Below are 16,681 nucleotides of genomic sequence, written 5' to 3' on the forward strand. Positions count from 1 at the left end.
CTTTTTGATGATATTAAAATTTTATGACCAGCACCTGTATTTGGTAGCTGGAAATGTAGTAGTTAGAGCATCTGAACACTATAAATATAAAGGTAGTTAAATTGAATCCCAGAACTGCAAGGTGTAAAATATATAATTATGTCCCTGAGCAAAGCACTTAACCCTAACTGGGCTCAGATTGTTGATATAAATTCAAATGTGTTTCCTGTCAACTTATCTGGTAAAAATCCACCAAAGAACCTCATATCGTTCCCACTGTGCTATGAGTTCATTTTGAAATAATGCGGTTTACAACAACACATTTCTTTTAATTCAGAATTCAGATTGGGTTTATCATGTAATATGATTTGGTTTGGAACCTTTTCAACATGCTTTTTAGACACTTTTTTTTAACAATGCTTTCTAATCATTGGCAAGTGATTGTTTTCTGTAGCAAAATAAAATATAAAACATTTTTTGAGATCAACTATTAGCACAAGAAAGAATATAATGCCACATGTACACATTTCCACATTAAAGAGCCCAATGTTACTCTTGTTTGTTTTTATAGTTCCTGCATAGTCTGAGGCACAGAAAGCGTATTGAACACAGAGTTATGGCTACGACCATAAACAAAACAGTCAATAGGAATCCAATCACATCTAGGGAATGATAGGAGTACCAGGGCATCCTGTAAGACTCTGTTCGCAGGTGTGCGGCTCCTTTATGCCTCATGACAAATTCAGTCCAGAAAAACGCAGTGTCCAGAGGATGCATGGGCTTGTCTCGGTGGAGCCTGGAGAGACGCTCCATATTGCTCTTGTAAGAGGGCTCATGGAGGACTTCCTGTATGGCCTCCAGGAAGCTCTGGCTGGAGATCTTGGTGACATCTAGCACCTTGGCTGCCCCACGCTCCTCCAGTCGTAAAAAATTCTCAAACTGGTCAAAGAGCAGTGGTAATCCCACCACTGGCACCCCGTGGTACATGGCTTCATACAGGCCATTGGTGCCACCATGGGCCACAAAAGCCCTAACCTTGGCGTGGCCCAGGAGGTCGTTCTGGGGCATCCACTTGACCAGCAGTGTGTTGTTGCCCAGGCCATTGGGTCGCTTGCCGAGGTGCTTCCAGATTACCTTCTGGGGAAGTTTGGCAAAGGCGGCGGCGATCGCCGATGTGATCTCCACAGGTAAGTTTTTCACCAGAGTTCCCAGTGACATCAGGATGAACCCGTGTTCCCCTGAGCTCTGGACAAACTCCTCAAGGTCGGTCGGTAGGGGTTCAGAGGGCTTACACTGAAAGCCTCCGATGTAAGCGATGTTGGGCATGGTGGGTCGGGGGAACTCGAACACAAAGTCCACTCGCATGAGCCAGAAGTCTGCCCCCTGCAGCAGGTGGTAAAACTTAATGCCTGGCTCAAAGTACCTATCCACTAGACGATCGTAGTGCGGGCTGACCACAAACCTATCGATGGCCATGAACCTATTGAGGAGGTACATGAACATGTTCCCAACTCTCTGGCTGAAGATCATTTGGTCTGAGGTGATGCAGCCAGAAGTGGGAACATAGGACACCGGCGAGGGGGCCACCACAAAATGCCCTTCTCCGCTGGTGATCCAGCGAACATTGAACACAGTTGGCAACCCAAGCTCATGGGCGACCAGGACCCCGATGGGCAGCCCCGGGTCCAAGAGCACCACGTCGTACCGGCTATCCCGCAGGCTCTGCATCAAAGCCTTGTTCTCAAACATTTCCACCACAAACTGGCTGGCTTGCCGGTGCATGACCGACAAACCCGACAGCATGTGCAAGTAGTAGGACATGAAAGCCAACGGCGATGCTCCTTCCCTCTGGATCTTCAGCATGTTGACAAGTAAGGAGGAAAAGAAGTCTTGTTTTTCGATGTCCATGCCTCCAGGCACAGTGATGGAGATAGAGTGGTAGTGGGGAGCCGACTCCTTGATGTACCAGCTGCTGGATGAACGCACCACTGTGATTTGGTGCCCCCTGGTATGGAGCCCTTCAATTAGGAGGTTCATGTTGACCCAGTGGCTGCCGTCCAAGGGGAAGACCAGGATGTTGCCCCCGAGAGCCCCTGGAGGGCCTATAAGGAAGGCCAAGGATACCGAAAGGGCGAACCAGGTTACCCCATGCAGGCTACTCATTGTTTCCGCCCTGGGGAGAATGAGATTATACACAGTAATGGTGCATAAGTAGTGATTTAACTGCTTATGCTAATGTTACATTGCAATAAATACTACAGGAAAAACACAATAGGAAAAATAGGTAACTGGCAGAGAACACTGATGAAAACTTTTAAGGCACTTTGAATGGCTTATGTAGCTCAGTAAAACATTGGAACTGTGGAAAGCTTCACATGAGCTATGGAAATATATGTGATGCATTAAGGTTGAAAGTCCAGAGGAATCCGTAAACTAAGGCAAAACCCCTACAAAAATACATCTACTTATCTCCAGGGAATATTTAGCAGTAGTAGAGGTAAATGAACACTAATATTGGCAGGTAAACCATTATAATGTGCACATTTGTTACATTAGAGAAAAGTTTTATTAAAATATATTTGCCATAGGAACATACCAGAGTTAACAGAATTATAATTTGTTTCTAGACATTCCCGACAGTCAACAAATACAATTGAAAATGTCCCTAGGGTTTTGATGGCTCTTAAACAATTGTATGCAAAAATATTGAGTTGTATAGATTACAGAAGAAAAAGAACATTCCAGCCTACCTTAATTCTCAAATTCTGAACAGAAGTGTACTCTGAGCCACCTCTGGCCTACTGGGGCTGGCAAATACTGTTGAGTGGATATCAAACTGAAGTACTTTTGCATAACTCCAGTAGTGTTGTATAATGTGGGAGAGGTTATAGTGAGGGGAAAAAACATAAGCTCCTTACAATGGACAGCAGATTTGTGTGTATGTGTGAGAGAGGAAAGGACGAAAAGAGCTGGTGTAGGGGGAAGGGAAGGATGAACCTCTCGGCACCCCACTCCCACAAAATTCCCAACTCCACCCCCGCAATATCCTTCCAAATACTTTTTTCCCCACAGGGTTTTGGAGAAACAAAGCCTGGTGTGACTGAGAGAAACTGCTGAGTGAGGAATTCTCAGTAAACTAACATTGGGTAAAGAAATAATAGCTAACGGTAATTCCGAGACACACATCAGAACCAACACTTATACTCAGAAACTTTATTCACAAAAGCTATGTGGTTTGGGTCTGTATGCGCAGGCTTGCATGTGGGAGGGCATGCTGTTTTGTGTTGAGATAAATAAAGTTCAAATAATGCTGATTTAATAACCATGTATTTCTGTGTTTCTGTTTTATTAAATTGTATGCTGCAGCCAGGTTAGGAAAATATGATTGAATACAATAACTATCAAGGTTTAAAACTGTTGTTGTAATTCTCACACCTTGTCTCTGTGAAGAATAGGTCAAGACAGCCTTTTGTCTCACACTCACTCTCACTCACTCTGACTTTTCACCTGTCTTATTGAGAGAGATAGGATTAAACCCCAACCCTTAACATGCAAAAGAAACCACCTCCTATACAGCAGGAAGAAAACGTCTGTCTCCAATCCCCTAATGTTCTAGACTAGGTTAGGATAATAGAATGTTAATTCCTGTAACCTTGTAAATGATTTCACATCTGTATGCAAGAATCTGTTGATCTGTAACCGAAAATGACCCCAAGGGGGCAGAGTTTAGAGCATGTCCTTCCTCACTGGACAGCGAAGAAACGAACGTGATTCGTCCAACATGTCACCATGCCAACGAAGAGCCAATAAGGATGGTTTTTACTCACGAGAATGAAAAGTAACCGCCCCTGGGGCTAGAGGAATAAAACCGATAGAGAGACATAGATCTGGGCGAATAGATGTGGAGACTTAAGGGTTAAAACAACTATTTACAGGCCCGCAGCGGCGCAATTCATGTATTTTGACTTATCATTTTCTATTAATAAATCTTTGTGTTAAATCAGTTGACAATTCTTATTTAAAGGCACAGTGTTGTCAAAAACTGGATTTTCCTTTTAAATAATGTTTGGATATATATAATTTGTTTGTCACAAGACGTACTAAAGACAAATGCCTTTTCAGCTTGTAAGGAGCTGCTCATCAGGTCAGTCTACTAAACAATATTGAAATGATTGTCTTTGTCCACAATCAGACTTAAGAATGGAGTTACAAGTTAGATGATTGGTTGTTGTTGGTAACTAGTGCTAATTCCTGATGCTGACTTAGATGTCATACACCATTAGCTCAGCTGTAGTGTGTATTGAAATGGTGTAGGTAATTTAACCACAAAGTAGCCCATATTATTATTATCTAACAAAACCATTTCTGGCAAAGCTCACTTTTTGACTATCGATTAAGCCAGAGGTCAAATAAGATTTTGTTTCACGGACTGAATTTATATCCGAGGATCTGTCTGTTTCTAGTATATCTATATTACAGTTCTTTCGTAGGCTATGCTAATGATTGCTATGCACCTTGTCTATGTATTTTTATGGGCTGACGACGAGATGTATGTGCTCTATCTGGGATGTTTGTCCTATCCTTGGCTGTTTCCGTTTTATTGGGACAAATGTTTCTCTTCTAACACCTGGCCTATACCGAGACATTTGTACAACTGGCATATACTTTTACATATGTCATTTTATCTTCTAATAATCTGTTGAAAACTTCCTTGGGATGAGTAATAGTAGAATTCAAGCACTGCTCACAACTACACGCTTCTTCTGCCCATTAACCAACATCAAGTACCCAATCCATTTTATGGCAAAGTAAGGTGTAGCTGACCAACTACGGATTATTTTATCATATTATGTTCAGACGGGAGAGAAAGATGAATGCATTTCTGGGGAATTGAGGGGAGCGGCTTTAACTCCATGTTTGTGCAACGTCTGCTCCACGTGGCACCTCGGCTCCCCTTCCTCTCCGGCGCTCCTCCGGCAGGAGTGGTGTGGCAGCAGCGCACCCTGAGGACGAACCTGTTTCCAATCACTGTTTAGTTGTGTTTATATTCTATTCTTCACCCACCGCACCTCACAGATAATTATTTGTCTGTCGATTGACCGTGTTGGTGCGTTTACTAAAAAACCCTTAAAAGACAAACTTACCATTGTTTGTTTTGTTTCCTTTCCTTTCCCTTTTTGCCTCACTTGACACGCTTGTCTCACTCGCACAATCACAGAATAATCCGTCCACATCAAGGTACTTTTTCTTTACGTCCTTTTTTACTTTTCCATTTGAGTTTTTCACCACATGTCCCAGGATGAGCCAGGGCAGCCATGACAGAGAGTCCGGTCCCCCTGGACGGGCACCGGAGCTAGAGGATAGACTTTCCAGATTCATGGCGCAATTCCCAGCAGTTTTTAAACCATCTTGCGAAAGGGTCAGGATGGAGGCAAGTGGCTTTTGCGCCTGAGGCAGGGCAGCAGCACGGCCTCAGAGTATGCCCTGTCGTTACGGTCGGTGGCTGCATCCAGCTGGTGGAATAAGCCCGGCTCTAAGGACCGCCTTCCGCAAGGGATTGTGGATGGGGTTTCAAATGGAGCTGCTGTGCGTAAGCAGTTCCATGTTGCTGGAAACCTTCATCGCCCAGGCGATCACTATTGATGGGCAGCTCCGGGACCACAACCGCCAGGCTCCCCACAGAGGAGAGAGAATGCAGGAGTTGTCTGTGCCTGTTCTGGGGGAGAAAGGGCATTTCCAGACAGGAAGCAGGAAAGGGGTGAGTACCCAGACAGTGCAGTCGGGCACAGTAGGTGCCTTGGGTTTATGCAACATCGCCAGTTCATTCTGTTTTCCCATTGTATTGTCTGGTGGTTTTCCCTTTCACCCCTCTACCGCCCTGATTGACTCAGGAGCCACTGGGCCCCACCTGTTGTCAATAGAAAGAACTGCAAAAAAATTATGTTATTTTTATTTCTCAAAGATTACTTACTATAATTATTTATCTATGAATATAGCATCTTCCTAAATTGCATATCATTTGTGTTAGGATTTTATGTCATGTTCATTGGTCCCTGCTTTGCTGCATCAGACATCGTTCTGCCGATTCGAGTTTGCAGTAGCTAAGCGTGAATGTGGGGCTAACCCCTCTCTCACAATGCAATGTACATTGCATGTGTGAAAATAATAATATGCATGCTCAGAATGTTAGTGTGATCAATGTAGATCACATGAATTTGATGCCAAGTGGGGCTGACAGCCGGTAGCCCCACTAAAGCATCATTTTGTGTTTGAGACCTGATTGGCTGTCTGTCTGGCGCCAACATTAGTCTGCAAGAAGAGCGAGGAGGGTAGATTGTCTTAGATAACTTGAGAAAATGAATAAAGTGGATTTCATAGTCGAGCACCGGTTTAAAGCCCTTGATTTGGAGGACAAGCTTGAAGTAAAGTGACTTGGTGCCCATCAGCCACAGGGTATTGTCATCACTCAAACTGCTGGTAAAAGTAACCGCGGGTTTAACGTGGAGTGGTTTTTGAAGAAAAGTGGCTAACGGTTAGCATACAAAAGAAGACAGTCTTCTGTTTTCCATGTCTGCTTTGGTGTTTGGTGGAGATGGTACTTGGTCGAGGACGGGTTACAAAGATTAGAAACATCTTTCTGAGAGGATTGGAAAACAAGAGAGCAGAGGGAGTCATCTGGACAATGCTGTGAAATTAGGCTTACTTGGAAGGGTAAACACAACACAGAGGCACATTCCAAGGCCACCCGCTGTACGATGTGACTTCATAAGTAGAACTGTCAATGCCATTTGGGAAAACCACGCTGCGCTGCTCCTGTGTATGGAGGACATACACACACAACCAGGATGGGATGAGGCCACCATAAGTGAGACATACAGCCTGTCAATAAAACTTTCTGCAGCTGCTGTAAATTTGCTGTAAATGTTTTCTTCCCTACGCCAGAAGTTGATGTAAAAACGGAGCATTGATGCATCTGGGATTAGCTGTTTCAAGGAGAATGTCCAGAATATGTGGAAGCATTGTCTGTTCCATTGTGTGCCATTCACAATGGAACAGACAAGCCAGGCCGACGAATAACCAACACAGCACCGGTGATGAAGGAGGCATGCGACACAGTCATCTCCCAGGTGGAGCAGAGGTTTTCACGAAGTGACCACCTGATCACTGCCAAGTTGGTTGACAGCTTGCTCTTCCCACAAATTGTCCTGTAATTCCCTGCATCTGAGGTTGACTGTGCAGTGAAACTATGGCCTCCAGAAAACAAGGAAAAGTTGAAGTCTGAGCTGACTTCTCTGTAACGCCACACTGAGCTTCACACTGGTAAGACGGCCCTGTCTCTGTTAAGATCCATCCATGAGAACAACCTAGAGGAGGCTTTTACTGAGACCGTCACTCTGCTGAAAATTATCATAACAACACCTATGACAACATCCTAGTCAGAGAGGAACCTTTCCATCTTGAAGAGGGTAAAAACCCAGTGATAATTTAACATGTGTGTGAGAGAGGAGTGCAATTACACAAGAAGGTCTCTCTCTCTCTTTCTCTCTCTCCAGTATGTGTTCTACAACACCTGGTAGAAGCAAGCCGCTCTGTCGTTAAAAGTGTTTTGTGGGGCCACGCTGTTTGTTGATGTGTTAAATAAACACATCAGTAGCAAGAGGGAGTTTGGAGGTTTACTGGTATGTAATTTTTTATATATAAAAACGCCACTGTCTACTTCACAACATACCCGGAACATGAAGCCCACGTCCATGCTGTTCTAAAGTGCTTACAACAGCACCACCTGTTTGCAAAGGGGGAACAATGAGCATTTCACACCTCCACCCCTCATCTTCCTAGGATACCACATCGCTCCAGAGGGTGTGAAGATGGAGGAGATGAAGGTGGACGCAGTGTGGTCATGGTCAGTCCTGAAAACCATCAAGGAGCTACAGAGCTTCATCGGATTTGCCAATTTTTACCGGCAATTATCAAAGGTTTCAGCACCATCACATCGCTGCTCACGTCGTTGTTGAAAGGCCATCATCAGCACCTCCACTGGATCCCAGACACGGTGAAGGCCTTCCTTGACCTGATGGGCAGGTTCAACACATCCCCTCTCCTTAAACATCCAGACCCCCTCAAGCCCTTCACAGTTGAGGTTGACGCATTCGAGGTCGGGATGGGGGCGGTCCTCTCCCATCAGCACGGTAATCCACCTCGGCTCCACCCCTGTGCCTACTATTCAAGCTGTCTGCTGCTGAGAGCAACTACGGTGTGGGTGACCGGGAGCTACTGGCAGTAAAGTTGGCAATGGAGGAGTGGAGACACTGGCTCGAGGGCACCCAAGAGCCATTACAGTCCTGACAGACCACCGGAACCTCGAATACATCAGGGCAGCACTGCGCCTTAACCCCCGCCAGGCTCCATGGATGCTTTTTTTCTAGCACTTCCAGTTCACCCTGACGTACTACCACGTTACGAAGAACGTCAGGGTGGACGCACTCTCCCACGTGCACGACTGTGTTCAGAGCTCTCAAAGGACATCCGTATTCTACCACACTTGTCTGTTGTGTGTCCTGTCTCCTGGTACATTGACGAAGACATTCAGTGGGCAGGGAGACGGGAACCCACACCAGCAACCTGCCTCCTGGAAAAGACTTACGTGACTCGCAGAGTGAGGGGCCGGTTGGTGAACTGGGTGCACATCACACCAGCTACAGGGCATTCGGGCATCAATTGGACCCTGGAGGTGCTCAGGGCGAAACAATGGTGGTCTGGAATAGGGAGGCCTTGGTCACATCTCTCAGTGGACTTTGTTAAGGACCTGTCACCTGCAGAGGGGAAGAACACCATTGCTGTGGTAGTGGACAGGTTCTCAAAGATGTTTAGGTTCATCCCATTACCTGGTCTCCCCTCTGCTCTACATGTGGCTGAGATGCTGTTTCAGAAGGCGCTCTGGCTGTATGGACTTTCGGAGGACATCGTGATGGGCCGTGGCCCCCAGTTTACATCCCGTGTCTGGAAAGCCTTCATGTCAAGGCTGGGGGTAGCGGTCAGCCTCACATCCAGGTATCACCCACAGACCAACGGCAGGCTGAGCGCATTAATCAAGAACTAGGAAGGTTCCTCCGGTCCTATTGCATGGACCGTCCAGGTGAGTGGACACTCTTTCTCCCCTGGGCGGAATATGCTCAAAACTCCTTGCGCCATTCCTCCACAGGTCTGACCACCTTCCAGGTGGTGCTCAGGTTCCAGCCTCCTCTGTGCCCCTGGGTGGGGGGGTTCCAGTGACATCCAGGCTGTGGGGGGGTGGTTCAGGAAGTCAGATGAGGTCTGTTCCGCCGCCCACGTCCAACTGCAGGAGGCAGTCCGACATCATAAGGTGCAGGCAGACAGGCAACGGAGTAATGCCCCAGAGTACCTCCCAGGAGACCAGATATGGCTGTCCACCAGGGATCTTCCCCTCCGTCTGCCCAGCCGTAAGCTTGGGCCCCACAGTTGGCTCTTTTTGCAATGTTGGAAACTGAATGTTGGAAACTGAACTGCATTGTTGAAAGGAGCCAAGTGAAAGGAACAATTACTTGCGGATAACATAATTTTCTGCACTGCAGAAAAAATAAAGAGTGCATGTTACAGTGGGGAGAATGCATGTTACAGTGGGGAGAATGCATGTTACATGTACATTTTTTCAGTAGCGTAAAGTCAATTAAACTGCATTCCTAATTTAATATCTAGGACAGATAAGAAGTAACCAATTTGAGCATGCATTTCACACTCTAATATACTTATAGTCATCTTTTTTTAGTTTACAGTTCATTTTTGCACTTTTTATTGTCTGGATTTATTTTTAAGCATTTTAAACAAAGAACCGTTTGCGAGTGAGATGAGCAGGTAAATCAAGCCGCAAGAGCCAACTCAGAACGCCCATGACTATCTAACATACACCGTTTGGAGAAAGAAAAGGAGAGATTTATAACTGAGAAGAATGGGTTAATGCGCATTGCTTATTAAAATCCAAACTTAGCAGCAAGCTTAACAAACACCCCACCCATGGCTTTACTAACAGCCAAGAGAGCTAACTGAGCGCTCAGCATTACACACCATGTGAATGACATGAGAGGATTTATTAGTGTGGAATCTAGAAGGATGAGAACAGGGGAGAGAAAGTCAGTTTGGGCAGTGCAAAGCGCCTACAGACGTGTACTGCATGAAGTAATTTTACGATTAACATCATGCTATGTGGCATGTATGACAACCAGGTTGACTTTGATTTTGGATCAAGATTGCATGAGGAAAGGACTTGTTCACATTTCATTTCCCTGAGAAGATCATTCAAATGTGTGATGGCGGTTGAGTCAAATGAATACTTTTCCAACCAAAGACAAGTCAGTAGTTTATGTCTTATTTCCTTTTGTTTCACATTAAAACAATATTTGCACTTTTACATTGTTGTGTATCCCAATGAATGAATTTGCATGAAATGTATTTTAAAATCAGATTTCAACACTACCATCCTAAAAATCCTTTGAGGGGAGATTACTTATTCAATCCATTGTATGTTGAGCTCAATGAGATTGATTGATACTGTTTATAAAGGCCATGTGATATTACTGTGGCAAGTTTAATGTGTGAGAAAGCATTTTACTCTGCTGGTTCAGCTTTTTTATCTTCTGGTAAGGCACAGAGAAGTGAAAGTGCAGAAAAGCCCAGACATTCTTCCTGTTTTAACAATGTGAATTTTAGCTGATAAGGAGAGTAGCTGCTCACAAGTTGTTTTTCTGTAGCTTTCCTGACCATTTATCTCTAAAGCAGTAAGAAAGAATTTTGTATTGAAATGCGCCAGCCTTGAATAAGGGACAACATGAAATGTAAAGAATCTATCTAGTTTTTGGGGCATTTTGCTTTTACATTCCTGGAAAACTTCAAGAGATTCTCCAGCCTCTTTGTCAGAATGTCCTATCTTTGTGCCGGGGGTTTGGTCCTCCTTGCTCTGGCAGGCTTGTTGTCTCTGTCTGAGGCCGATGTCGGGGACTTCTTCCCATGTCTGAATTTTTTCTACAGGTCATGGCCCCCCAAAGGTCTGTCAGGGACACCTATCTGTCAACGCTATGAGAACCAATACCGTTTTGCCTCGCTGTACAGACGCCAGAGACGCTCGCCGATATTCTCTGCCTACATATATAGCCAGCCTGAAGGAAAGAGACCCTCATCACAATGGAAGTTTGAACCACAGGTAAGAAATAACGTAAAGATAGTGTAAAGTCAATTTATTATTTAAAATTTCAGTGAAAAGGGACTATAAAATTGTAAAATACCTACTTAACAATCTTTTGGCAAATTTGAAATTACAGTGAAATTGGACTATGTGTAAAATACAAACTTAACAATGTCTAATTAGAGCATTATTACACTACCATAATTTTATCTAGATGAACATCATTTTGGCCAGAAGTACATCTGAGATTTTTTTATGGTGTAAACATGATTCACCAGTACGGCAGTAATGAGACCCATACGCAGACCCATACGCAGAGCATTTTCCTTTTCTCTTATATTTTTGCAAACAGGCAGGCAGCACACAAACAAGGAAGCCAATCAATATAAAACAAAAGTTTGGCAAACAAACGTCCAAAAACACAAAACACACAAAATACCAAGAACTAAATTAAGGAAACTAGAGAGTAAAGATCCCCAAACTCTGGCAGGCAGGGAGAAGTACTGATAGGCAGGGTGAGGTGAACGTGCAGGCGGGCAGGACAAAGGAGAACCAGCAGGCAGATAGAACAAATAGCACAAACACTGTCTAAGAGCAGCATATAAACACAAAGTGTACTGGGGGAAAGGTGAACAGACAGGGGCAAACACATGGAAAACCTGGACAGGAATAAGACAGGGTTCTTTACAAACAGGTGAAAATCATATTTGTCGCACGGTACTTACACAACATCATGTGGTACACTTTCCTGATAAATACCCCCATGGGTAAAGAGGCCTAAACACAGTGGCTCGCTCAGGGACTATTGAAGCGGAGTGATGACGTGTGGTCCTGCTACGTATAAACAGAATCCGAAAAAATCTTTTTTAGGGAAGTGACTAAAAACAACTCACCGAAATAATTCTACTGTCACCAGTCACAGGACTTGTTCGATGGAGAGCATCATGTAAGTTACCAGGTAAACAAGATGGTCATTGAGTTTCTATGCCTTCCAGGTGTGTGCGAATGTGTTTTGCCTTACAGTACAGCGACAGTTTGTCTTTGATAGTGTGAATCAAAAATGCATTTAGATTTTATGTTAATGTTATTTTAATAAATAAAACTATAGTAAAACTCTAGTAAATTGTGAGAGGACAGCCTTAGATTGTAGCCAAAAAAATATCTTATTTCTTTCTGTAATCCACTGTATCCATAATGGTTCAATTCTTTAGTTTGCAGCCATCCCAGTGTGCTTTTTTGTGACTAAAGCCCTTAAAAGAGAATCTAGTGACTCTGAGTATGTAGCTCTCGCTGGGAAAACTGTAATGACAGCTGTGTCTCCTTACATGTTAAATAAATTCACTTGGATATTGCGGGTTACTGGGAGTAAATAAAAACAGAAAAACACATTTGCTTGAATTTCCGCCATGAGGCCCTTTGAATACGTCTTTACTAACTTTGCACACCTGGACTGTGCAATATTTCCCCATTCTTCCTTGCAGAATTGATCAAGCTCAGTCAAATGTCATGGTGACTGCAGATGGATTGCACTCATTAAGTAATTCTACAGATTTTCAAAGGGATTTAGGTCGGGGCTCTGACTAGGCCAGTCAAGGACATTCACCTTGTCCTTCAGCCACTGAATGGTTGTTTTGGTGTTGTGCTTTGGTTCATTGTCACGTTGGAACGTGAACCATCTTCCCATTTTCACCTTCCTGGCAGAGGGCTGCAGGTTCTCCTCAGGAATCGCTTGGTATTTTCCCTTGTATTCTGACAAGTGCTCCAGTCCCTGCTAAAGAGAAACACCCCCACAACAGGATGCTGCCATCCTGTGCTTTACTGTAGGTTCTTAGGGTGGCAGTACATTTCTGCTTATAGAGGATTCTTTGCTTTGAATTGCACTACTAAGCAGTTGAGTCTTCTATGACCAACTGCTTTTAATCCGAACTAATCAAAGTCACTATAATTAATCACAGATGGAAGCCAGTTACCTTGATTAGTGATCTGGAAGGTGGTTTGGTTATCCTTTATCGTTTAAATTTTTTCAGATTTTGTTGTGGGTACTGTGTATAAATGAAAGACAACAAAATGTGAAAATTTTGAAAGTGATTTTGGTGGAGACTTGTCGATAGTTTGTACTTTAAACCCATAGTCCTTTGGTGAATGCCAAATGGACCCATTCTCCTTCACCCTTGGCCCTCATTTTGTGCGTTCATAAGCCACAACCATTTGCACAAGTGTCCCAAAGTGAGGGAACTGCAGTGGGGTCACCAGCTTAGAGAGTAACTTTCACATAGTCACAGTGCCGACTCAAGCCTTTTGGGGGCCCTAAGCAAAAATTCTCCCCTATCGTTAGGGGGCTCCCTAGCAGTCATAGGCCCACTAATGTTCAGGGGCCCTAAGCGACCGCTTATGAAGTGACCGCTTATGTTGCTTATGCCTAGAGCCGGCCCTGTATAGTCATAACAGGTTACAACAGATAGCCTAGTCTGCTTATGTTGCTTTAAGAGTAAAACACTTCGCACAGCCAATTGGAATTAATGAAAATGAAAACTGGCGCCATATTTAATGCAAACAGTTAATAGCTCCTTTTGTTAGCCAGTAGCATGCACAAGGAGAACCTGCAGGCGTTACTTACAGTGGACTGCACCTTAGTCATAAAAAATAGGATGTTATGCTCTTTGCAAGTACAGCTGTGACTAGAGTGTTCTGTATTATTAAAGGATTGAAATAATTTACAAAGAGACACATTTTGTGGTTTGCATAAACCCTCAACATCTGCAGAGGATTGTGTCCCTGTGGGTTTTCTTGTTCAGAAAGCCCCTACTTTCAACACAAGGGCTTTTTATAAAACTCCCACATAAACCTTCCTTGACCCACAATGGTTCCTCTTTCCAGTTAGCCAATGCCACAGAAGACGGCAACATGGCTCCCTTCCCGCCAGGGGTTCTGAATCCGAACATTGTGAACAGCCAGGCCGTCCAGCTGGACTATATCAACTCCTCGTACACGCGTGGGCACCTCAACCCCAGCCTTCACCATCGAACCCACGAGGACCGCGTGTCAACATTCACCCTGACCAATGTGGTTCCTCAGAAGTTCGGTTCCAACAACGGGCCCTGGGAGATACTGGAAGACATGGTCAACCACTCTCTAGGATCCTACTGCCTCGGCGAGGCCTACGTGGTGACAGGGGTTATCCCCTATCAGGACGACAAGCACTGGATCAAGGGTCATCGCGTGGCCGTGCCTGAGTATCTGTGGTCAGCCTACTGCTGCCCTAAGTACAATGAAAGTCTTCTTAACAAGTTTAATCTCAGTGAGTTTTTTCCCACTTACGCTGCTATTGGACGAAATGATCGTAACAGCACAGAGGAGATTGTGCCCATTGACAAGAGTAGTCAGAAAAAGTTCTGGGGATACGATGTGAGGCGCATGCCACTGGATACATTAGAGATGTACCTGAAGCAGCGATTTGGCACTGTCATCAATGTCTTCTATGAAAACTGCTCTGGTTTACGATGATCCTACATACAATATCCATGTCTAATAATGTATTTTAACAGGGTGTATTGGTAAGGATCATCTGTGTACATACAGATTTAGTGTATTTTCAATTATAATTTAGCACTAATTTTACAAGTATATTCAAAAAATCTGCTTTTGACACTGTTTGGGATGCAATAAGAGAAATGATGTTCATGTGAGCATTGTGTTTGCTGGGATTATTTCATTTAGCCAACAACCTAAACATTTGTTTTTGTTTTGGCTTGAGTTATTTAGAGTAGAGGGTTATGCAAACCCTTTTAGTTTTGCTAGCTACACTACCATTCAAAAGTTTGGGATCACTCAAATATGTCCTTGTTTTCAAAATAAAATCCTTTTTTTGTCCATTAATTTAACATCAAATTGATCAGAAACACAGTGTAGACATTGTTGATGTTGTAAATGACTATTGTAGCTGGAAACGGCGTATTATCAATGGAATATCTACCTAGGCGTGCAGAGGCCCATTACTATGTGATGTTAAAAAATTATATCAGGTGTTATTGCATATGTTGACATAACAGTTTTTACATTCCTTCTTAGTCGTGTGCCATGTCATAAGAATTTCATTGACCAGAATGATGCTATGTTATTTGGTGCATTTGATGAATAAAATACTTTAGTCATGTGTAATCAAGTTGATGTTTGTGGCCAAACATTATAATTGAAGTTTAAGTAGTGTTAATATACAGTTTTCTATATATACAGAAATGTGTACCTTTTATGAATATACATTCACTGTAGTATAAAAGGAGTCCTATATGTATGTTATACAGTTTGGACAGACCTACTCATTCAAGGGTATTTCCTTATTTTGATTATTTTCCATACTGCAGACTAATAATGAAGACATCAGAACTATGAAATAACATACATGGAATAATCTAAAATGTTTCATAACATATCAAAATACATTTCATGAAAGTTTCTTTAAGAGCAATCGCAAAAAACATCAAGTGCATGAGGACCACCACAGGTAAGGTCGACCCAGAGTGACCTCTGCTTCAGAGGATAAGTTCATTAGAGTTACCAACCTCATACACTGACAATTACCTGAACCTCAGATTGCAGCCCAAATAAGTTAATACATGCTTCACAGAGTTCAAGAAACACGTCAACATCTACTGGAGACCATGTGAATCAGGCCTTCATAGTGGAATTGCTGCAAAGAAACCAGTACTGAAGGACACCAATAATAAGGGAATAGCTTGGGCCAAGAAACACAAGAAATGGACATTAGACTGGTGGGAATCTGTCCTTTGGTCTGATGAGTCTAAATATTAGATTTTTGGTTCCAACCACTGTTGGAAATCAAGGCACATTCCACCAGGATGGCTATCACATCATTCTGCTGCAATACACCATCCTATCTGGTTTGCACTAAGTGGGACTATTATTTGTTTTTCAAGGACAATGACCCAAAACCCACCTCCAGGCTGTGTGAAGGGCATTTGAACAAGAAGGTGCATGATGGAATACTACATCAGATGAACTGGCCTCCACAATCAACCAACCTCAAACCAATTGAGATGGTTTGGTATGTGTTGGGACACAACCAACAAGTGCTCGGCTTATGCTGGAACTCCTTCAAGACTGTTGGGAAAGCATTCCAGCTGACAAGCTCATGAAGCTGGTTGAGAGAATGCTAATGTTTTTGGATTTGTTAAACATCTTTTTGGTTACTACATGATTCCATATGTATTATTTCATACCTTTGATGTCTTCAATGTTATTCTACAATGAGGAAATGACCTTGAATGAGTAGGTGTGTCCTTTTGACAGGTAAAATGTGAGTCCTAGCCTCTGCTACACTGGTTTACTACATCTCAAACCTCCTTCCTGACAAGAAGGGGCTTCAGACCATAATTATGTTGTTGAAGAGTATAGAGTATGACACAAGATGTCACAGTCCACCATCCTGTAAGCCAAGGTGACACACAGATGTAACTGCCATGCATATACATTTACACAAACTCACAC

The 16,681-nt window shown here is 43.5% G+C and overlaps 2 protein-coding genes across 4 annotated transcripts; one reads left to right on the plus strand and one right to left on the minus strand.

Annotated features, from left to right (window-relative positions):
• Positions 1 to 287: 287 nt before the first annotated feature.
• On the minus strand, positions 288 to 12,185 carry LOC105028452 (UDP-glucuronosyltransferase 2A1-like). Of its 3 annotated transcripts, XM_034292142.1 has the most exons (3): positions 5,124 to 5,915; positions 2,730 to 4,994; positions 288 to 2,152 (listed from the first exon to the last, which is right to left on the minus strand). In XM_034292142.1, the coding sequence occupies exon 3, from the start codon at positions 2,140 to 2,142 to the stop codon at positions 529 to 531; it is 1,614 nt and encodes a 537-aa protein (XP_034148033.1). In that variant the 5' UTR covers positions 2,143 to 2,152; positions 2,730 to 4,994; positions 5,124 to 5,915; the 3' UTR covers positions 288 to 528. The 3 variants fall into 3 exon arrangements, with proteins under 3 accessions (XP_034148033.1, XP_034148035.1, XP_034148034.1); XM_034292144.1 differs by lacking the exons at positions 2,730 to 4,994; positions 5,124 to 5,915 and adding an exon at positions 11,902 to 12,185; XM_034292143.1 differs by lacking the exon at positions 2,730 to 4,994.
• LOC105028454 (endonuclease domain-containing 1 protein) lies at positions 10,672 to 15,334 on the plus strand. Its single transcript, XM_010901213.5, has 2 exons — positions 10,672 to 11,194; positions 14,054 to 15,334. The coding sequence occupies exons 1-2, from the start codon at positions 10,913 to 10,915 to the stop codon at positions 14,678 to 14,680; spliced, it is 909 nt and encodes a 302-aa protein (XP_010899515.1). The 5' UTR covers positions 10,672 to 10,912; the 3' UTR covers positions 14,681 to 15,334.
• The last annotated feature ends 1,347 nt before the right edge of the window (positions 15,335 to 16,681 follow it).

Source organism: Esox lucius, chromosome 5 (assembly GCF_011004845.1).
Source record: "Esox lucius isolate fEsoLuc1 chromosome 5, fEsoLuc1.pri, whole genome shotgun sequence".
Taxonomy (NCBI): domain Eukaryota; kingdom Metazoa; phylum Chordata; class Actinopteri; order Esociformes; family Esocidae; genus Esox; species Esox lucius.

Coding starts and splice junctions, on each gene's coding strand:
- LOC105028452 (XM_034292144.1), bottom strand. CDS start 2,142: ATGAGTAGCCTGCATGGGGTAACCTGGTTCGCCCTTTCGGTATCCTTG.
- LOC105028454 (XM_010901213.5), top strand. CDS start 10,913: ATGTCCTATCTTTGTGCCGGGGGTTTGGTCCTCCTTGCTCTGGCAGGC. Junction 11,195..14,053: donor AATGGAAGTTTGAACCACAG/GTAAGAAATAAC, acceptor TCCTCTTTCCAG/TTAGCCAATGCCACAGAAGA.